Raw genomic sequence first — 23,956 nt, 5'->3', positions numbered from 1 at the left:
CTTTTTTTTTTTAGATTCCATATATATGTGTTAGCATACGGTATTTGTTTTCCTCTTTCTGACTTACTTCACTCTGTAGGACAGACTCGAGGTCCATCCACCTCACTACAAATAACTCAATTTCGTTTCTTGTTATGGCTGAGTAATATTCCATTGTATATATGTGCCACATCTTCTTTATCCATTCAACTGTCGATGAACACTTAGGTTGCTTCCATGTCCTGGCTATTGTAAATAGAGTTGCAATGAACATTGTGGTACATGACTCTTTTTGAATTATGGTTTTCTCAGGGTATATGTCCAGTAGTGGGATTGCTGGGTCATATGGTATCTCTACTTTTAGATTTTTAAGGAACCTCCATACTGTTCTCCATAGTGGCTGTATCAATTTACATTCCCACCAACAGTGCAAGAGGGTTCCCTTTTCTCCACACCCTCTCCAGCATTTATTGTTTGGAGATTTTTTGATGATGGCCATTCTGACTGCTGTGAGGTGATACTTCATTGTAGTTTTGATTTGCATTTCTCTAATAATCAGTGATGCTGAGCATCCTTTCATGTGTTTGTTGGCAATGTGTATATCTTCTTGGAGAAATGTCTATTTAGGTCTTCTGCCCATTTTTGGATTGAGTTGTTTGTTTTTTTGATATTGAGCTGCATGAACTACTTGTATATTTTGGAGATTACTCCTTTGTCAGTTGCTTCATTTGCAAATATTCTCTCCCATGCTGAGGGTTGTCTTTTCATCTTGTTTATGGTTTTCTTTGCTGTGCAAAAGCTTTTAAGTTTCATTAGGTCCCATTTGTTTATTTTTGTTTTTATTTCCATTTCTCTAGGAGGTGGGTCAAAAAGGATCTTGCTGTGATTTATGTCAAAGAGTTTTCTTCCTATGTTTTCCTCTAAGACTGATAGCATCTTTAGGACTCTGTATGTATAGTATCATGTCATCTGCAAACAGTGACAGCTTTACTTCTTCTTTTCCTCTCTGATTGCTGTGGCTAAAACTTCCAAGACTATGATGAATAATAGTGATGAGAACGGGCATCTTTGTTCCTGATTTTAGAGGAAAGGGTTTCAGTTTTTTCACCGTTGAGAATGATGTTGGCTGTGGGTTTGTCATATATGGCCTTTATTATGTTGAGGTAAGTTCCCTCTGTCCTACTTTCTGGAGAGTTTTTATCATAAATGGGTGTTGAATTTTGTCAAAAGCTTTTTCTGTATCTATTGAGATGATAATATGATTTTTCTCCTTCAATTTGTTAATATGACGTATCACATTGATTGATTTGCATATATTAAAGAATCCTTGCATTCCTGGGATAAACCCCACTTGATGTGTATGATCCTTTTAATGTGCTGTTGAATTCTGTTTTCCAGTATTTTGTTGAGGATTTTTGCATCTATGTTCATCAGTGATATTGGCCTGTAGTTTTTTTGTGACATCTTTGTCTGGTTTTGGTATCAGGATGATGGTGGCCTCGTAGAATGAGTTTGGGAGTGTTCCTCCCTCTGCTATATTTTGCAAGAGTTTGAGAATGATAGGTGTTAGCTCTTCTCTAAATGTTTGATAGAATTTGCCTGTGAAGCCATCTGGTCGTGGGCTTTTGTTTGTTGGAAGATTTTAAATCACAGTTTCAATTTCAGTGCTTGTGATTGGTCTGTTTATATTTTCTATTTCTTCCTAGTTCAGTCTCGGAAGGTGGTGCTTTTCTAAGAATGTGTCCATTTCTTCCAGGTTGTACATTTTATTGGAATATAGTTGCTTGTAGTAATCCCTTATGATTCTTTGTATTTTTGCATGGTCAGCTGTTACTCCTTTTTCATTTCTAATTCTGTTGATTTGAGTCTTCTCCCCTTTTTTCTTAATGAGTCTTGATAGTGGTTGATCAATTTTGTTTATCTTCTCAAAGAACCAGCTTTTAGTTTTATTCATCTTTGCTATTGTTTCCTTCATTTCTTTTTCATTTATTTCTGCTCTGATCTTTATGATTTCTTTCCTTCTGCTAACTTCGGGGTTTTTTTTTCTTCTTGTTTCTCTAATTGCTTTAGGTGTAAGGTTAGGTTGTTTATTTGAGATGTTTCTTGTTTCTTGAGGTAGGATTGTATTGCTATAAACTTCCCTCTTAGAACTGCTTTTGCTGCATCCCATAGGTTTTGGGTCATGGTGTTTTCATTGTCATTTGTTTCTAGGTAATTTTTGATTTCCTCTTTGATTTCTTCAGTGATATCTTGGTTATTTAGTAGTGTATTGTTTAACCTCCATGTGTTTGTATTTTTTATAGTCTTTTTTCCTGTGATTGATATCTTCTAGTGTCATAGCGTTGTGGTCGGAAAAGATACTTTTTACAATGTCAATTTTCTTAAGTTTGCCAAGGCCTGATTTTTGATCCAAGATATGATCTATCCTGGAGAATGTTCCATGAGCACTTGAGAAGAATGTGTAGTCTGTTGTTTTGGGATGGAATGTCCTATAAATATCAATTAAGTCCATCTTGTTTAATATGTCATTTAAAGCTTGTGTTTCCTTATTTATTTTCATTTTGGATGATCTGTCCATTGATGAAAGTGGGGTGTTAAAGTCCCCTGATATTATTGTGTTACTGTCAATTTCCCCTTTTATAGCTGTTAGCATTTGCCTTATGTATTGAGGTGCTCCTATGTTGGGTGCATAAATATTTACAATTGTTATATCTTCTTCCTGGATAGATTCCTTGATCATTATGTAGTGTCCATCTTTGTCTCTTATAATAGTCTTTATTTTAAAGTCTATTTTGTCTGATATGAGAATTGCTACTCCAGCTTTCTTTTGATTTCCATTTGCATGGAACATCTTTTTCCATCCTCTCACTTTCAGTCTGTATGTGTCTTTACATCTGAAGTGGGTCTCTTGTAGACAGCATATATACGGGTCTTGTTTTTGTATCCATTCAGCCAGTCTATGTCTTTTGGTGGGAGCATTTAACCCATTTACATTTAAGGTAATTATCGACATGTATGTTCCTATTACCATTTTCTTAATTGTTTCAGGTTTGTTTTTGTAGGTCTTTTCCTTCTCTTGTGTTTCCTGCCTAGAGAAGTTCCTTTAGCCTTTGTTGTAAAGCTAGTTTGGTGGTGCCAATTTCTCTTAACTTTTGCTTGTCTGTAAAGGTTTTAATTTACCCATCAAATCTGAATGAGATTCTTGCTGGGAAGAGTAATCTTGGTTGTAGGTTTTTCCCTTTCATCACTTTAAATATGTCCTGCCACTCCCTTCTGGCTTGCAGAGTTTCTGCTGAAAGATCAGCTGTTAACCTTATGGGGATTCCCTTGTACGTTATTTGTCACTTTTCCCTTGCTGCTTTTAGTATTTTTTTTTGTATTTAATTTTTGATAGTTTGATTAATATGTGCCTTGGCGTGTTTCTCCTTGGATTTATCCTCTATGGGACTCTCTGTGCTTCCTGGACTTGATTAACTATTTCCTTTCCCATGTTAGGGAAGTTTTCAACTATAATCTCTTCAAATATTTTCTCAGACCCTTTCTTTTTCTCTTCTTCTGGGACCCCTATAATTCAAGTGTTGGTACCTTTAATGTTGTCCTAGAGGTCTCTGAGACTGTCCTCAATTCTTTTCGTTCTTTTTTCTTTATCATGCTCTGTGGTAGTTATTTCCACTATTTTATCTTCCAGGTCACTTATCCGTTCTTCTGCCCCAGTTATTCTGCTATTGATTCCTTCTAGAGAATTTTTAATTTAATATATTTTGTTCTTCATCATTGTATGTTTTCTCTTTAGTTCTTCTAGGTCCTTATTAAACATTTCTTGTATTTTCTCCATTCTACTTTCAAGATTTTGGATCATCTTTACTATCATTGCTCTGAATTCTTTTTCAGGTAGACTGCTTGTTTCCTCTTCATTTGTTTGGTCTGGTGGGTTTTTACCTTGCTCCTTCATCTGCTGCATATTTCTCTGTCTTTCCATTTTGCTTAACTTGCTGTGTTTGGGGGCTCCTTTTCACAGGCTGCAGGTTCATAGTTCCCATTGTTTTTGGTGTCTGCCCCCAGTGGCTAAGGTTGGTTCAGTGGCTTGTCTAGGCTTCCTGGTGGAAGGGACTGGTTCCTGTGTTCTGGTGGGTGGGGCTGGATCTTGTCTTTCTGGTGGGCAGATCCACGTCCGGTGGTGTGTTTTGGGTGTCTGTGAACTTAGTATTAATTTAGGCAGCCTCTCTGCTAATGGGTGGTGTTGTGTTCCTGTCCTGTTAGTTGTTTGGCATGGGGCATCCAGCACTGGAGTTTGCTGGCCGTTCAGTGGAGCTGGGTCTTAGTGTTGAGACGGAGGTCTCTTTATAGAGCTCTCGCCAGTTGATCTTACATGGGGCTGGAAGGTCTCTGGTGGTCCAATGTCCTGAGCTCAGCTCTTCCACCTTAGAGGCTCAGGCCTGACACCAGGCCAGAGCACCAAGACCCTCTTGATGTCTGTTTTCCTTCCTGCTACTCTCCTTCTCCTCCTCCCTTAGAATCCTCTCGCCAGCGAAGCTGCTTGGTTTTCTCTGCCAGCCACAAAGAAGCTGTCTTTAACTCTGTCCAAGGTTGGGTGGAAGTACTTGAGTGCTCCTAGATGACCAAGTCAGGTTTATTATCCTTCCCCTACACGGTAGCAGTTTCTCATGAGCAAACAATTGTCTATTGATAGTGTGCCTTTTATCATTCTCTTGGGTCTTCAAATGATTGTAACAATTTTCTCATTTTATACTAGACTGAATGGACTATGAGTCACTTTCCTTTTCACACATGTTCAACTCTTTTGCTCCTGCCCCATTTTGCTAGGATACCATTTCTTTGTGGGTACCTGTGCAGGTGAGCTGGGTCCTCTGCTCGGGGCCTCACACAGGAGGCTGCACGGGAGCTGCTGGTCAGGGCTGGAGACTCATTTATGGCTCTAGGTCCTCTAGCAGGCACATGGCTGTTGTTGGAATTCGCTTCCTTTTGGTTGTTGATCTCAAGCCCTCAGCTGATAGAGACCATCTGCTATTCCCTCACACGTGGGCCCCTCTCCAAAATGGAAGTTCACTCCTCGGGCAGCCGTCCTGTCCCAGAGTCACCTGAGGGCCGGGCGTCCTGTCCTGGGGCTCCTTTCCTCAGGTCCCAGAGTCGCCTGAGCGGTGGCCTCCTGTCAGGGGCTTCCCAGTCAGGTGCAGTCACCTGAGGGCCGGGTGTGGGGTCTGAGTCATGTGGGGCACTGGGCACTCACCTTCTCTGCTCCCGAGTGCACCATTGGGAGCTTCGGCTGGCGTCTGAGCCCAGTTTATATTCTTAACAATAAACGTACAAGAGTGCCCATTTCCTCCTTAATTTACCAATAGTATGTTACCAAAGGTTTTTGTCTTGTCCAGATTGATAGGTGAAGATGATACCACAGTGTCACATTTTACTTTGCATTCTTTGTAATGAATGAATTTGACCATCTTTTTAGGCTTAGTTTTCTATATGTTTAAGACCCAATATTTATTTGCTTTTCTTGATGGGCTCTTTGTTATAAATTAGGAAGAATTCTTTTAAGAATTAAGAATTCTTTTAAGAATTAAGAATTCTTTTAAGAAAATCAGCCCTTTACCTGTGATAGGAGTTGAGAATTTTTCCCCCAGTTTGTTGTGTGTCTTTTTAATATTTGTGGGTATTTTTTCCCAACCTTTTAGAATTGTGTGTAGTCAATTTTATAAATTGTTTATGGCTTCAGATTTTGTGTCCTGTTTCAAAAGCTCCTCTCCCATGTGAGGATATTTAAGAAATGTTTTACCCATATTTTCCTTGGTACACTAATTGTTTCACTTTTTACATGATAATATTTGATCTGTGTAGAATATAGTTTGATGCAATGTGTGGGTGGGGATCCAAATTTATTTTTTTTCCAGATGATTACACAACTGGGTGTGTTGAATAATCTGTCTTCTCTATTGATTTGAAATATCACTTTTATCATTTACTAAGTTCCCATATCTACTTAGATTTATTTCTGGGCTTTCAATATGCTATAGAACCACATTGTTTTAATTACTATAGTTTAAAACAAAATCAAACAAAATACACAGAAACACATACATATGTCCTTACTTCAAGACTTTTACTTGAAGAGACTCTTACCCAAATTATTTTGCATAATTTTCCTGGTTATTCTTTCTTGTTTATTTTTCTCCTTAAACTTTAGAGTCAGCTTGTATAATTTGCAAAATATTCTGTTGGTAATTTACAGATTGTGTTAAATTAAGAAGAATTGACATCTTTATAATGTTGTGTCTTCCTTTTCAAGAATGTGACACACCTTTCCATTTGTTCAGATCTTCATTCATGTACCCAGTATCATTTTAAAGTAGTCCTCAGAGTGTTCATATTAATTAGGATTAAGTGGTGCAGATCACACAGAACCACCAAACACCAACCACTAATACCTGAAAGAACATAGAAATGTGTTTCTCTCTTCTCTTCAAGAATTCTGGAGGTGGTCATTCCAGGGCTGGTATGGTACCCACCACTGTCAGGGTCCCAGGCTGTTTCTATAATATTACTCTGTCATGATTGGCTTTCATTCTAACATGATCTTACAGTCCAAGAAAGCTACTGGAACTCTGACTATTATATCTGCATTCCAAAATATAGTCAGACAGTGATAGGGAAGAAAGATGCCTTCTTCTTGTAAGGAACTTCTGTAAAGTTACACAAACAGCATGTCTGCAATGGAGGCTACAAAATAATTCTTAATTCCTAGTGGCCGTGTGCTGAACTAAAAAACCAGGGAAGAGAATTGGCAGTCTCTGCCAAAGTGGATTATATTATTTGTCTTGGTGCTTTACACATACTTATATCTGTTATTTGATTTATAAGTTTCAAGTTTTATCTTTTGACCCTCCAGCTATAAAATAAGAAAAAATCAGTATATTTATTTTATCTTTCACCATTTTTCCCCTCCTCCTCCCAGCTTTTGCTAGTTAAATCATTAGAATTGTAGGGGTGGAACAAAAAAACCTTTCCTCTACCCATTAGGTTCTGTAGCTGGGGCCTGTGAATTAAACTAACAAAAGGCAGATTAACAAAAGAAAAAAACAACGGAGTTTATTTATGCATGCAAAGTGCAAACACATGGAAGAATTTTGTGATGAGTAACTCAAAGGGGTAGTTAGAAATTGAGGCTTATATATCATCCTAAAAGGGCAATGAATTGTGGAGAAGTGACAAAACAAAGGAAAGAGGATGTCTTTGGGCTCCCAGGGGTGGTAAATTGTGGGAACGTGAGTATATATATGGGGAAATTAATGGAAGATTAGGGTTACTGTAGTAAGGTTTGTGTTTGTGCAGAACCATCTCTGAGCCAACTTTCTGTTTCTAGTGGTGATGCTTGTTTCTCTTCCTCTTGGTATGGGAGAGGGGAGGGGGAAGACCTTCACAAAGGGAAATTTATGTCCTGTTCTTGGGCAGTTGGGAGGAAGGCAGTGAGCTCCTTCTGTGTCTTCTGCTTCTTAATTGCCTTCAGCTCAAAGTAATCCTATGTCAAAGTGATATATTTGAGGGTGATATTTTCTGATCCCCTTCACTACCTTGTAAGATTATAATTCACATTTGTTTTAGTTTTAGTCCCACAGCTAAACAGTCAGTACTCACCACCAGTCTTTTGGCCTTAATTTTCCATTAATCTCTTTGTCAGGTAAAGTTTGTCTTCCTCCAGTTTCTTCAAAAAGAGCTCATGGCGGGGCTTCCCTGGTGGCTCAGTAGTTGAGAGTCTGCCTGCCGATGCAGGGGACATGGGTTCGTGCCCCAGTCCGGGAAGATCCCACATGCTCTGGAGCAGCTGGGCCCGTGAGCCATGGCTGCTGAGCCTGCGCTCCGCAACGGGAGAGGCCTCGCAAAAAAAAAAAAAAAAAAAAAAAAAGAGCTCATGGGAACTACGTTCTCTGAGTTATTTCATGTCCTAAACTGTTTCCTATTTTCTATATATTCATATTAACTAGCTGTAAAATTCTTAGATATGACTTTATTTTCTTGATGTATTTGTAAACATTGCTCCACTGCTCCTAGAATGGAATGTTGATATGGAAAAGTTTGAGGCCAGCCTGATTATTTTTCTCATAGAGTTGACCTGAGATTTTGATTTGAATGCCCAAATTTTCTTTGTTTATCTTTTGAATCCAATAACTTGCAATTGATTGTTCTGTAGGTGGATCTACATGAATTTTTCCTAGCATGGAGTATGTCCTTTCAAATTGTACATTCAAGTCTTCTTTTATTTCTGAATAATTTCCTTGAATTATACCTTGAAATATTTTTTCTGTTCCATTATTTGAGGTCTCATCTTCAGAGATACCGATTAGATGCCTGCTGAATCTTTTTTTCTCTATTCCTTTTGAATTTTTCATCCATTTCTCTCTTTGGCTCCTTTTTTTCCCATCCTGTCTTTTATTCCTTTCTATCTTCATATGTGCTGCTTCAAATATATCTTTCATTTCTGTGATGATTTAATTTTTTTCTTCCTCCTCTTCTTGAGATTTTCCAACTTATATATCATTTCCTGCTTTGACTTACCATATTTTCCTTGTGCTCTTATTCTGAAGACATGATTGGTCCCTATTTTTAAAAGATTATGTTTCAATAATGGCATTATGTGTTTTCATCTCTTCTTTAGCATTTTTCTAGTGAGTGTTCTCTATTTGCTATTTGTTAGTTTCCTTTTTTCTTGGACTGTCTTAGTATATATGTTTTATAGATTCCTTACTGACTATTACTCAGTTTTGAATGAAGTGAGTTCTTCTCGGACCAGCTGCTTTCAGGAGGTTGGAGTGGGGCCAGTGAATTGCAGGGCCCCCATCCCCGGCTAGTAGGAATTTGCCTTTAGGCACAGCATTGTATATGTGAGTTCAACTTATTCTTTATTATCTCTTGTCAAAAATAGCACTGCAGGATTGTTCACAAGGCAGACTCTCCCTCTCCACCTCACTCACAAAGTACTTCTAGCAATTACGGCTTTTCTTTATAATTTCTCCTTCAGCCCTATAATTCTAAGCTTCTGTAGCCTTTGTATCAAAAGGTCAAGGACATTGTCAGCCATGAATGCCTGCTCTTGGCATTTCTCCATATCCCCATTTGACCTTTACATATAACCTTTCTAAAAAAGAATATGGATTCCTCTAAGTCTCATTAATGAGGGAGTTGTGTTTCTGTTTCCTATTCTCCTTATTGCTTTTGAGTGATTTAGAAGAAGTGGAGAAACTTCTAAGTATATTGTTAAATTGAAAATGGCTATGCCTCCGCATGAGATGATCCTTGCTAAATGCCTAGAGACTCCAGAATCCTGTATATTTCGTATTTTCTAAAGAGAAGAATTCCCTGCGCCTGTGGCATAGTCTTCTGTAGCTTCCCAAAAGTGATAGCAGAAAAAGAGAAACTGAGGGAAAAAGTCTCAATCAGCTATATATACACCAAACTTCATATAAATGTCTTGATTACATTTAGATAAAAATCTACCTGTTATGAACTCCATGAGTGATAAAACTTGATTTGTTATGAATTTTTGTTTCATGTAGTGTGATTATGTGATTTACCTTAAAGAAATTCCAAATCTTAATCTACTAAATGGGGATTTTTCCTTCAAAGGGGTGACCTTTGGAATATACTAATTCTAATGGTTTATATCACAGATCAGAATATTTTTGGAATATCTCTAAAGAGTTATGTCTATAATTAGTTTATAAGACACAAAAAAGTGCTTTGTTACTTTCTCAGTCCTGAACTCAGCTAATCATTCACCTTATTAACAAGACAGTGCCATCTGACTTCACATTTTTTCAAAAATAGTTACATCCTGGGACTTCCCTGGCGGTTCAGTGGTTAAGATTCTGTGCTTCCACTGCAGGGGGCACAAGTTTGATCCCTGGTTGGGGAACTAGGATCCCACAAGCCGCAGGGCTCGGCAAAAAAAAATAGTTACATCCACCTTCAAAAAATATGTGGCCATTACCAATCAGGTCATTATCTTACATGTTTTACATTCAAATGAATGTTTCCTCTCCATGACAATTACTTCAAAGACAGAGATTCAGATGTGTCTCAAAGGGCAACAAAGGAAAAATTTTTAGGTGCCTTAATCAATGGCAGTATTATTTATATTAACATTAATTATTATGAGCATGCAGAGGTAATTTTTATGTATATAAAGAATTTTTTTGAAAAACTGGGAATGATTTTTCTGTAGAACATAAAGACTTGGAGGGATAGCTATGATTGAATTCTGCTCATGAATACCTGTGTTAATTCAAGTTAAAAGTACATAGGTATGCTAATATGACCTTGAGAAATGAGAATATATTGTAAGCCTCCACAAAAGCTGGGCTTATCTTACCTCTCTGCTCTCTTCTGTGGCAGCTCTGCTTTAACAACCTTCTTTGGCTTGGGAACACCTCTGGCTCAGATAGTGTTAGACTGTCTTCGGCCCACATGATGGTCTCTGATCTAATTCATGTAGTCTTGATTTTACTGGAAGTACATGGTAATATGAGGAATTCACCTTAAGCTTCATGGCACATTCAGGATATCCTCTGTTATGCATGGTCTTAGGTTGTAAGACTACAAATATACAGTCCATGGCTTCAAGGATCTCTCCACTGGAGTGGAAGGGCAGCATGGAGGTGGAAGGAAGGGAAGGAAAGAAAAAAGTAGGTGAACGTTCATACAACCTTGGGATATGGCTATGTGGTATAAGTGAGATATAAATAAAATGGTATGGGAACCCAGGGAAACCCAGAGGAGGAAAATATTTGAAAGCTGATCAAGTAGAAGACAGAAATCTATTCTCTGTTTCTCCAAAGAACAAAACTTGGACCAGTAGTTAGAAAGTACAATGAAGCAGATTTTGGCTCAATACAAAGGAATTTTTTAACAGCTACAATTGTCCAAAAATAGACCAAACCAACTGTCTGGAAAAAGTAGCAGGGTCTGAATCACAGATGTTTATTCAGAGGCTGTGCAATGGTGATCTGTCAGAGTATGTATGTCACAATGAGTGGTATGAAAAAATGAAAAACACATGATTTCCAAGGACGCTTCCCTCCCTAAAATTCTGCTCTCTACTTCCAAGTTCTTTGTGTTTGTCCAAATGAATCTTATTACCTTATAGTCACACTTTATAGGTTGCTAAAATTCAGATTATAGAATCTACCGATGTCAGTCAAATTTGGCTTCTCTGTAGGAGTAAATGAGGAAATAAATGTAAAAGTATCTGATAGATTACTTAACAATTGTTAGTTGAATTTAAATCAGTAGAAAATAAGCAAGTGAAAAGAAAAGCTTTGATGCTTTTTGGAAAGGCAGGGCATACACACATATGCAACCATCCAAATCTCATTCCTTCTCCCAGTCTTAATGGAGGGCTGAGAAATGAACTTGGATTTGTTTGCAAGAGATAATGTTTGAGGTAACTAGGACCAAGCTTTCCACACCTTGGATAGAGGAAATCCGTAGTCCACTCAATAATATTACAATGTCTTCCTTAAACAGTGACTCACATGCTCATATTGAGAAATATGGATAATTTCTGGAAGTCTGTGGAATATGGAAGTTAATTTATAGACTTCTGTTGCATTAGTTAGCAATTTGACAAAGAGGGAAAGAAGATGATTCTGTTATTGATTGATTTAATTTGTGGTACTGGCTTTGATTAAAGAATCCATCAGAAATTGAGGTAAAGATAATATTTTAAATGATACTTTTACTTATTACTCACAAGTTTCATGATCTTTGCCTACAGTACCAGCATTATTAAGATGGGTTAATCAAAATTTTCTTTATAAAAGAAACATAAATGATAATAAGGAATAATAGTTACATTAATTGATCACCTTCTATGTAATTAACTTGTATTATCTTTTACAAGATAGATGCTAACATTTCCACTACACAGATTGTCACCAAGATTTGATTGCTTGTAAATAACTCAAAACACACTCGAATCCAAGCTATTTGTCCTTGTAGCCCACTTTCTCAACTGCTATACAATACTGCCTTGGGTTCACCAGACAAGCTACCTAATAGAATGGAAATGGCTAAACTTTGCACTTTCTTTGAGCTGCAAATCATTTTGGAATTCACATCAGTTATCTTTCCAACATGAACTAAGGGATGGACAATTACCAGGTAGTGTCATATGTGGGGAAACTGGTTTCAGCCCAATAGCAGGTGTCTTCTTGCCTTTTAGAGAGACTCCAACTTGGTGCAGTGGTAGAAAAGTACATTTAAGCTATAAATATTAAGGTGAACATTTTTGTGGGATGCATGGAAAGCTTAAAACACATCAAATTTAGAAGTGAAAAATTTAAGCCTATAACTACAATTTTCCCTGTGGGTTAAAGATGAAATGGAGATGAATATGCCTTCTTCTTTTCCCTTCAATGAGGGAATTTAATCTGAATAGTTTTGTTCAGGATATTTCTAAGGAACTTGAACACTATATGAATGTTTAAAATATTTTATTTTCCTGTTATTGTCCCTTCTGGCAGTAAATGTAAGTTTTCATAGACTTTCTAAGTGTGGCTTTGAATAATGTTACATAAATGTTTTGGAGTATTATACTAGGGAATATGGGTAGCAGTATCTTAGTCCTCAAACTTTATAAATAATACCAACAAGAGCTGTCCTTTTCTAAGCAGGAACTATGCTTTTTACATGCATTTGGTTATTTAATCTGTACAACTTATTAGTTGAGTTTTATTACCCCCATTTATAAATGAGGAAATGGAAGCTTAAAGAGTTTAAGCACCTTTAATTCACTCAGCTAGTAAATAAAGGCCTACATTCAAATTCATAGTTTTTTGTTTTTTTGCGGTACGTGGGCCTCTCAGTGTTGTGGCCTTTCCCATTGTGGAGCACAGGCTCCGGACGCGCAGGCTTAGCGGCCATGGCTCACAGGCCCAGCCACTCCGCGGCATGTGGGATCCTCCTGGACCGGGGCACGAACCCGTGTCCCCTGCATTGGCAGGCGGACTCTCAACCACTGCGCCACCAGGGAAGCCCCTCAAATTCATTGGTTTTTGACTCCAAACTTCTGCCTCACTTAAATTTTTAGAAGTTTCATTTTTTCTGGAGATAGTATTTCTAAATAATGCACTTCTGAATGATACTAAATAAGACCCTTATAAGCCCTGAGTTATTCTCAGTTTCTCTACAACATGAAGTTTTTACAGCTTTGTTTGTAAAAGTGAAAAATATTTGTTTATCATGACTGAATGACTGTTGGCTACTGAAGATGGAATGAATGCCCAGGCTAGCGAGGCACATCGATTTGCTAGGCAGCATTAAAAACCTATTTATAAGAGTATTTTAATTGTTTTTGTTTTATTAGATTTTAAATTTTGATTATGGACTATTTCAAACACAGAAAGGTATCACAAAATGTCCTGTTGGACATCTATGTCACTACCATCTTACTTTTATAAATATTAACATTTTGCCATATTCTTTTCAGATCTTTTTTGTAAGGAAATTTTGATACAACTAAAATACCCTTACTCTATTACATTGACTTTCATCCCTCCTCAGCGATCTTCACTATCTTGAAGTTCTTGTATGTTCTTCCCATGTATACTTTATTATTTACATAGGTATATTCATACCATTATGTATTGATACTAGTTTTATGTGGTTTTGAAATATATATAAATAACATTACATATTCTGGTTTTTTCACTTATCTTTATATTTTTGAGAATTATCTATATTGATACACATATGTCTTGTTTTTCATTCTAACTGCTCTATAATATCCCATTGTATGAATACACAATTTTTCTTTATTCCTCTGTTGATGAAAATTTAGCTTATTTTCCATTTTTGCCTATTATAAATAATGCTGTATTGAACATTCTAGTAAATGTCTCCTTTTGCACATTTGTAAGTGTTTTTCCGGGTTGTGTACCTGGGAGTGGTAATATCAATTTCTATTTCCAGTAACAGGGTATAAGAGTTTCCCAATGTTCTCACAAGAACTTGGTATTATCAGAATTTTTAAATTTTGCAAACTACAAAACAACTTCCCTTTATACTTCAAAAACGTCAGCATCATGAAAGACAGGGAAAGGCCAAGGAGCTGTTCCAGATTAAAGGAGACTGAAGATACATGACATCTAAAAGCAACATGTGATCCTTGATTGGGAAAATGAGACAGAATATAGATTATGTATTAGACAGTTTGATCCATGTTAATTTTTCTAAAGTTTGATCATTGTAGCATGGTTATATAAGAGAACATTCTTAGAAGATACTCATGGAAATATTTAGGGTTAAAATGACATGATGTCTGAAAATTATTTTCAAATGCTTTAGCAATATAATCATAATAGACACAGGGAGCAAGATAAAGCAGATGTGGCAAATTTCTAACATTCGTGAATCAAGGTGAAAAGTCTGAAGTCACTTTATTTTACTTTCAACTTTTCTGTGCATTTGAATTTTTTTCAAAAGAAAAACTGTTTGCCAAACGTTTATGTGTGAATTGGTATTCATTTTTTAAAAGTACTCTTCTCTGATTACCAATGAGATTGAACATCTTTTCATACATTTGTTGGTCATTCAGTTTTCCTTTCTTGTGAATTTAAATTCTTTTTCCTAATTCTACTTGGCTGTTTGTCTTTACCTTAGTGACTTGTCAAAATTCTATCATGTCCTGGATACTGATTCTTGGTCAGTATGTTTTGCAAGCAGCCTCTCTCCCTCTTTGGTTTGTCTTTTAACTTCATGTAATGGTTCACTAAGGAGTCGCAGCCTGTGAATGTATGAAAGTGACTTTGTTTTCAATAATTTCCCACTAACTGTCTTATTTTGAACTCTTCTTTTCCACTGAATGGAGGAGCCCTTTACAACACCTTGTCAAGGCTCCATAACTTTCCAATGACTTTGGGTTATTAGAAAGTCTCACGTTTGTAATTAAAGAGATAGTTATGTTTATTTTGAAACTTGAGAATTCCCTGGCAGTCAGTGGTTAGAACTTGGTGCTTTCACTGCTGAGGGCCGGGGTTCAATCCCTGGTGGGGGAACTAAGATCCTGCAGGCCATGCTGCGTGGTCAAAAATAAGTAAATAAATAAGTAAATAAATAAAAATTATTGAGTGAGAGAGAGAAAAAGAGAGAAAGAGAGAAACAGAGAAAGAAAGAAAGAAAAGAAAGAAAGAAAGAAAGAAAAACTCTCCAAATCAATCTAGCACTCTTCTCCTCCTCACTCCTATAGCACGAGCTAAACCTCTGAAGGTGACTCCAGTGGCTGAAGGCTGTGGTCTGCTTTGTCCACACCTCCTCCTGTTAGCTCTTCTAGGTGTTCATCCTGTGCTATGTGGCGAGGCAAGGGGAAGAAGCTGAAAAGTAAACATTTTTCCCTTGAGTTAACTGCAGGTTGCAGTCTCTTCCTTGTTGTTCGTCACTAGTGCTCTAACACTGATCAAATCCTGATGTCCTGCTTGTGGCCGTCACCAAACTGCTACCTGTCTAACTGGGCGGGGGCATGTTTAAAGGGTTTGAGAAGGCGATGCACAGCTCCCTGATGCAGAGATCTGGCTCTCACTTGAGGTGTGGATCTAATTTTCACCTTTCCCATAAGGAGAGCCCATTGTCCAAGCCCTATTTATTGAAAAGATTTTCGTTTTCCACTGCTGTGTATTCTACCCAACATAGTGGAAATTTGTCTCTGTCAAATATTGAGAGTACAGGTTGACCCAATGGCTCTTCCGCTCTTATCACAGTTCTTTTTCCTTTCTGACTAAATTACCAGGATCAGGCCAGCAAGCCTGCTAGAACAGCCATCTAGTTGGAAGCAGGATGCCAGGCTCCCTTTCGTACAGGCAACGCTAAACTTTACATTGCCTTGGATTTCCTTCTTCCCTTCGCTTCTAGGAGGCGGGCTGCACCTTCTCCCTTCCACACAGGTAAGGGAGAGAATAACCTCTCTCCCCGCAAAGCCTATGATCCCTCCCATGTCTCACTCTCTTTCCTAATGTGAGGTGAGGAGAAAGTAGTTGGTAAGTTCAATACTGGTCTAGTGAGTCTCAGTAAGCCCTGAGGGGAGGTGGATGGCTCCAGCTGCAGGGGCCAACGTGGTCTTAGACCATGGTGGCTGACCTGGTACTTAGCATCCTTTTTCATCAGTCTTGGGTTTATCAACAATTCCAGGACAGCAGGAAAAATCCCATCTGACATAAGATTACGTGTTATTGATATTCTTCCTTGTATGAAAGTTTTAAATTGTCCTAATATGGTCAGATGTATCAACATTTTCCTTATGGCTTATCCTTTCTGTTAGCTTTCTCAAGAAACATTACCATATTCCTTTCAAAGTTTTTGCTTTTCACATTTAGATTTTTCGTCCACTTGGCTCTCTTCTTTAATATATGGTGTGAGGAAGGTCTAATTTTAACTTTCCCTGTAAGGATAGTCCATTGTCTAGGCCCTATTTGTTGAGCAGTCTTTTCTTTCCCACTGATTTGTATTACCGCCTTTCAAGCTGCTTTTCACTGATAAACACTTCGTTGTTTTTTCTTTCTATAGGAATATGCCTGCATTGTCCCCAAAACTTAATTATATCCCACCCACAGTGAATTGTCCCAGTGAGGTTTCGTTGGAGCAGGGATTGTATTCACTGTTGCATCTCCAGTGCCTAGTATGGTACCTGGCACAGAGCTGGCGCTCACTAAAAATATTTGGTGAATGAATGAATGAGTCCTGCCTAAGGTCTGTCCTGGGGTCCAGATTCCACACAGCTCAACAAGTTTTATACATATTTTATTATGACTGATAAAATGGGCTTTTCCTTTTTGATAGCATGGGCTCCCTCTCAATCTGTCATTATTCTCTGAGACAGACATTTTGAATTATCCTAGATTTCTCCTTTTTACTTGACCTTGGCATCTAGTGGGTCACTTTGGTTCATAATTCATACTTTCTTAAAACTGAGGTACATTTTCCACCCTCACTATATCTGCATTTCAGTTAGAACTTTTTTTTCTTTTCTTTATTGTCTTTTTAATGCTTGATATATGCACAAGAATATGTGCAGCACATCAATTATGAAGTATAATTACATGCATACCTAGGAAGCCACCACTTCCATGGGAGGGATAACATTATCTGTCCACTGCCTCTGCATGGGTGCCCCTCCCTAGGCCACACCCTTGCCTCCACCTAAGGGGTAGTCACTATCTGGAAGTCTGGGTTTCTCATCCTCTGGCTTTGGCTTTCTTTTCAAATATAGATTTATCACAAATATAGATAGATATGCATTATGTGGATTTACTTTTATTTAGTAACCTTATAAGGATAGTTTCATACTTTGTGAAGTCTGCAACTTGAATTTGTCATTCAACATTTATGCTTCTAAGATTCATCCATACTGTTGTGTGTGGCCATGGTTCATTAATTGCATTAATTAATTTCATTAGTGAACAGAATGACATTACACTGTGTAACATACCATGATTTATTTGTCTATTCTTCTGTTGGTATTTGTTTGGACTGTTTCCAGGTTTTTTGCTGTCTCAGACAAGATTGCTATAAACCTTGTCTATGTCTGTCTCTTGGTCCACATGTGCTAAGTTTCTCTAGGGCCTATACCAAGGAGTGGCCTTTCTGAGTGAAAGGATATGCAAGTCTCCAACTTTAAAAGATAATGCCAAATTGATAGGGGATTAAGAGGTACAGACTACTATGAATAAAATAAGCGGCAAGGATATATTGTACAGCAGAGGGAAAGATAGCCATTGTTTTATAACAACTTTAACTGGCGTGTACTCTATAAGAATATTGAATCACTGTGTTGTACACCTGAAACTAATATAATATTGTAAATCAGCTGTACTTCAATTACAAAAACATAATGCCGACTTGTTTTTCAAAGTGGTCTACTGTACTTGTACTCATGCCAGTGAAGTACAAAAGTCCCATTGATCCATATCCTTTCCAACACTTGGCATTATAAGATTTATTAATTTTTCCCTTTTCAGATATAAAATTGTATCAATTTTTTCCTTTTTTCCAGTTTTATTGAGATATAATTAACATACAGCACTGTATAAGTTTAAGGTATACAGCATAATGATTTGACTTACATACGTCATGAGATGATTATCATAATAAGTTCAGTGAACATCAGTCATGTCATATAGATACAAAATTAAACAAATGGAAAAAAAAATTTTTCTTGTGATGAGAATGCTTTGGATTTACTCTCTTACCAACTTTCACATATAACATAAAAGAGTGTTAATTGTATTTATCATGTTGTACATTACATCCCTAGTACTTATTTATCTTATAATGAAGTTTGTACCGTTTGACTGCCTTCATCCAATTCCCCTCCCCACCCCCATGTATCTCCTTTTAATTGTAATTTGTATTTCCCCAAGAAAAGATTTTGAGATTGTTTTATATGCATGTTGGCCATTCACAATTCCATTTCAGTGAAGTGCCTGTTTGTCTTTTGCCCATTTTTCTATTGGATTATTTGAGTTTTTCTTATTAAAGTTCCTCATATATCTTGGATCCAAATTCTTTACCAGTTGTAAGTATCATCAACATTTTCTCCCGGTGTGTGGCTTGCTTTTTTACTTCCTTTATGGTACTTTTATAAACAGAAGTTTTAATGAAGTTTTAATTGTAATGAAGTTGAGTTTATAAATCTGAAAAGTAGAAATTATAATAGAATTATAATTATAGTAGAAATACTATAATTAGAATTTTTATCTTGTTTAAAAAACATCCAGTTGTACACTGAATTTATAAATATATTCTCCTATACTTCCTTTTAAAGGATTTAAAAGCTTTGTCTTTCATATTTAAGATGCATGTGGAGTTCCTTTTTTTGCGCATGGTATGAAGTAGGGCTCCAATTTAATTTTTTCCGTATGGTAAATAATTATCTTGTAAGAGCATTTATTTAGTTTGAAATATATTCACAATATATATTGCTATGAGAGGAAAACATAATATAACAGAATATATGGTATTTAGACAACATAAAATGTAATACATATAGTAATTAGTATATATACAAAATTTAAAGATATTGAAAAGACATACACTAAAATAACAACAATGATTATCTTTGGATGGTGGGATAATTGATGATATTCATTTATTGTTTAGTTCTCTGTATTTTCCAAATTCTCCATATTGAGCATATACTTATGTATTTTTTAAACAATGAGAAATAAGGTAGTATCTATAGATGATAATTTAGTGTCAACGCGCCTTAAAGAGAAATCATTATTTGAAAGAGAAGCCATGAATTGAAGTCTTTCAGCTTAACTTCTTTTGAAGCTTCTTGCATCCCTGGAGTGGGGTGGCAGTGAGGGTGAATGAAGGCTGGGTCAGGGCAATGTTTGTAGATCATGCAGTAAAACTCAGTACAAGGTGAAAAGTGATGAGGTTCTGAAATCTGGGTGAGTCTTCTGTAAATAGTTACATACAGCTTCTCTCCCCTGAGTTCTTTGCTTTACAGGTATGTAAGGCTCTTTGGGAAATAGGATCCAGATTACTTATGTGTATCATTGGTGATACAATTTTGTTTTTTGACCCAACAGCAGATAATGAAAAGACTTATAAAGCGGTATGTTTTGAAAGCACAAGTAGACAAAGAAAATGATGAAGTTAATGAAGGTAAGCACCTTCAACTTGAGAAACATCCTTTTACAACTAATTTAATAAACTTGGAAAACTTCATATTGAAGGATACTTTAAAAATCCAATATGGGAGAGTAAAAAATGAAAGTAAAAGTCAACCAGAAATAACTATTGTTAGTGCAATTCCTTCTTACCCTGCTTTCAAAAAAAAAAAAAAAGAAAACAAATTTAAGTTGATTTTGGAGTTGCCTTGTATTTTGACTCATCATAATATATCAAAGCAAGACTAAGCCACTTAATCCCAGTAGGAAAGACGGGGGCATTACTGAGTTCAGTACAAAACATTTTAATAATAAATTAAAATTAAAACGTGTGAAAAAGAAAAAAAAATCCAATCTCAGGTAACTGTTTGGGTTCCTCCAAGATTGACAGGAGAATCTTACGCTACATTTCTAAAACTCTTTCTTTTTAAAGAAAGTTACTTAAATTGTCAATCAGAGACAGTTTATCACTACAGAATGCCCTGATTTCTTAGAATGTAAAGTCTGCCATCTTTCTGGGAGTTTTTAATCCCTATTACATAAGTAGTCTGTAGTTTCACTTCTGTTTCAGGGAGTTCACATTGAGTGTTAACATTTTTCCAGTGATGCAGGTAAAATAACGTTGGCTCAAACAGAATCCACATTTCTTCAGAAAAATCTTTGTTGTCCAGAAAGAAATCTCTATCCCATTTTTCTCATCTGGTGTTTCTCTTTTGCCTTTCACTTTTCTTCTTGGCACCTGTTTTCCAGGCATATCCTAGGCAGCATGTCTGTCTGGACTATAACACTTTTTCATCAAAGGCTGGGGTATAAGACAAACTACAGGTCCAGAGATGGAAAGAATTCAACCAGGGAGAAATAAGTTGCCGTAAAAATAGAAACTCTAGCTTTCAACACCAGTGAGATGCTACTAGATAGAGCTACGCTGATAAGAAAAGGCTAAACTAAACTGTTGAGCTTTGAAGCCATTACTTGATTAATACAAGGTATCTCTTACAAATCTGAGTCAATACAATGGTATGTGTTTGTAGAAACCTAAGAATGTGTGATTGGAAACCAGCAAAAACCCAATCATGGTGACCTAGAAACAGTCTCAGAGAGACAGGATTGGAATTGAGTTTTAGTTTAGAAAGCAGAAACCTTATCTGTTGTACCATAACCTCCCTGAAAACAAACAAAAAAACTAAGTGAAGGGGGCAATGGGCCACCATGACAGCATCAAAAACAAGGAGTCATCTTCCAAGTCCTTTTATACAAAAGAGGAAAGTGAGTTAAGGAAAATTTGGAGTTTTGAACAAAGTTCTAACTAAGAAAGTATATCATATAATTTAACCTGTTCACTGAATATATGAAGAAGCTAAATTCCAAAGAGGTTGAGTAATTTGTGTTTCCTGTATTGGCAAACTAAGTACAACACTTAGTGTGTAGGCTTCCCATAACTCAAAAACAAGGAAGAAGAATGTAGTAGTAGGGAGGTGAAAGGGGGCCCACTGGGCTTATGGTCCAAATATGATATTAAATGGTGTGAGAATCCATTTCTTCCACCAAAGACTGGCCTCGCGATTTCGAATTTATCAGTTTATTTCCTCTATGTTGCCAAATGTGAAAGGAAAAGCCCCCCCCACCTTTTTTTTGCCACAAAAAGAATCAAATGTTTTGTGTGTATTCTTGAGGAAGAGCTAGAATTCTTTAAAATAAAAGGTTCTGACGTTTATATAATAAAAGAACATAGATTATACTTTAAAGCATCATAAAGATACCGGAAAATATCATGAAAGATATGTTTTACATATGATTCTATTATAGAAAGCTATTAAAGTACCAGTGATTTAAAGAATCATTTCTTGGATTCAAGATAAATTCATGCCCCAAGGTTTACCTTTCAAGGTCAATGGCTTATCTACATTACAATTATTTGCAAGAGAATCCAGTTATTAATTGCAATCTACACATGCTCAAAGTATTACCAAGCTAAATTATGGGAATAGTTGTGTTTTAATAGCCAGAAGTTTCCTATGGAGACTTCTGCATATGTAAACATTGCCAGTGGTACCACATCTAAATTCCTTAATTTCACCATTGCTTGTTATTTCCTTATACATCATCCCCTGTGCCACAGAAACTAATTTGTTTGTTCCTTAGCTCCATGTTCATTGCCATTGCCTTCCCTAAGAAATACCCCTACCCTTTTTCCTTCCTTTCCCTTACTTCAAACTTGACCTCAGTTTACTTCTTACATGTGAGTATTTGCCTGTTATATAGATTGATTCATTTTTAGAAATGTTTCATTTTGCTAGGATTCCCTTCCAGCCTAGCAATGGGAGATGATCCATATAGGTGTCAACCCTTATGGCTCAGGGAACCAGACAAACTCCCTGAAGACAGAAAGGAGATACTCTGATTATAGACCAGTTAACAGAGAAATCACCCTGTGTTAAAAATTGGCTGAGCCACAGGACAATAGTTTAGCTGAGTTGTACTTTTAAAACATAGCTGAACCACTTTTTATAGCTTTTTTTTTTCAAAAGCCAGTACATTTCTAAAGGCAGACATTCCTTAAACATTCTAAAGGAAAACACCTAAAGTAACTATGTTGGAGATATTATGAGACAAATGCATTCATGTATAAATTTCACTCTTTGTTTTTTTCTAAATACGAAGGGCAAATTACCAATTATATGTTTTTTAATACAAATACCGTAGGTGAATTAAAAGAAATCAAGCAAGATATCTCCAGCCTTCGCTATGAACTTTTGGAGGACAAGAGCCAAGCAACTGAGGAATTAGCCATTCTAATTCATAAACTCAGTGAGAAACTGAATCCCAGCGTGCTGAGATGTGAATGATTCAGTAACCTGGAATTATGGCTTTGACTGTAGCACAAATGTGGGCAATAATATTTCTAAGTATGAAATACTTGAAAAACTATGATGTAAATTTTTAGTATTAACTACCTTTATCATGTGAATCTTTAAAAGTTAGGTCTTAATGATTTTACTGTTTTATCACATGCAAATGGTCTTCATTTTAATTGTCTGCCTTGACATTACAAACAATGACGTGCCATTGTATTTAAAGGCCCAATATTACTACATTATTGATATTTTTGTCCATTTTAGAATAAACTGTATGTCTTTGCACTACCTGTTTGCCTCTAAGAGACTGTAAGCTCCTTGGGGACAGGGACCATGTCTTATTCATCTTTGTGTCTCCAGCATCTAGTACAGTGCCTGGTACATAGTAGGTGCTCAATAAATGTTGTCAAAACCAACTGAACTGAACTGCCAACGAAATACAAATAAAAATTAAAAGGCCATCACTATGTAGCATATCTTCCCTTGTCCAAGTGCTAAAGAGATTTTTTTTTTGAAAAATATAAACTGAAAAAATTTTACAAGCAGCTATGACTTGGTCAGATTTTCTTAGAATTTTTGACATCACTGATAATCCTAGAACCTTTGAGCCCTGAATGAAGAATTTCACAATGAAATGGGTTAATAGAAAATATAATTACATTACATATTTGTTTCATAGAATTGTTCAAAACAACACATTAAAGATTTTTCTAAAGTATATACTTTTTGCTTACTGTCTTAGATTTTCATTTGGTTTTTTTCAGTAATGTGACTTTAGTCAGTGGGGTGGTGAATTTTGTAAACTCGGGGGTTATGCAGCGTTGTTAGTTTGTTATAACCTCCTAATTTCTGCCTCTGATGCTTTAATGCTAAATAAGTTATCAACAACTGACTTCATATCTTGCCTGTTAGCTCCACTCTGAGTTTTGGAGGGTATGCTATGTGGAGGAATAGGAAGGAGCAATGGCTGTGTACCTGGAAAGCCATGTCCAAGCATCACCAGGTGTGTTTCATTTTCCTTTGAGGCATCTCTTGCCATCATTGCTTACAATGATTGACATCCTTTTCCTTATCAAGACATTTCACTTATACTTGCTACACAAAATAGATTGTGATGTATGTGTATGACTTACTATATAACTGAGCTGAACACTGGTAATATCCACGACGCTTCATGACTTTACTAGGAAAGGGGATGCAGACTGGTAAGTTCCCTCCTCTCTTCACAGACCATAAAACGTCAAAGTATTTTTTTTAACCAGCTAGGTTTAAAGCATAGAGTTATGCTTACCGTCCTAATTCTCTTCAGTCTGTTCCTCTCAAATCTTACCAGAATACAAATTATGATCATAGATCATAGATAGTTTTATAGGTTCTAAAAGCCAATTACATACATAATACTTTGAGTCATTGCTATCACACAGGAAGGCTTTCTAGACATGAAGA

The 23,956-nt window shown here is 36.5% G+C and overlaps 1 protein-coding gene across 1 annotated transcript in view; it reads left to right on the top strand.

The window, feature by feature from the left end:
- The window catches only part of TRPC3 (transient receptor potential cation channel subfamily C member 3), a 79,191-nt gene extending 55,963 nt beyond the window's left edge, over positions 1-23,228 (top strand). Inside the window, exons 11-12 of the mRNA XM_024745109.1 lie at positions 19,575-19,650; positions 22,359-23,228. Coding sequence (XP_024600877.1) covers positions 19,575-19,650; positions 22,359-22,501 — 219 coding nt within the window. The 3' untranslated portion in view covers positions 22,502-23,228. The remainder of the gene's footprint in view (positions 1-19,574; positions 19,651-22,358) is intronic.
- The last annotated feature ends 728 nt before the right edge of the window (positions 23,229-23,956 follow it).

The sequence above is a fragment of the Neophocaena asiaeorientalis genome, unplaced genomic scaffold (assembly GCF_003031525.2).
Source record: "Neophocaena asiaeorientalis asiaeorientalis breed wild unplaced genomic scaffold, Neophocaena_asiaeorientalis_V1.1 scaffold65, whole genome shotgun sequence".
NCBI classification, from domain to species: Eukaryota; Metazoa; Chordata; class Mammalia; order Artiodactyla; family Phocoenidae; genus Neophocaena; species Neophocaena asiaeorientalis.
Note: the sequence above shows the minus strand (reverse complement) of the source record. Positions and strands in the feature narration are given on the sequence as shown.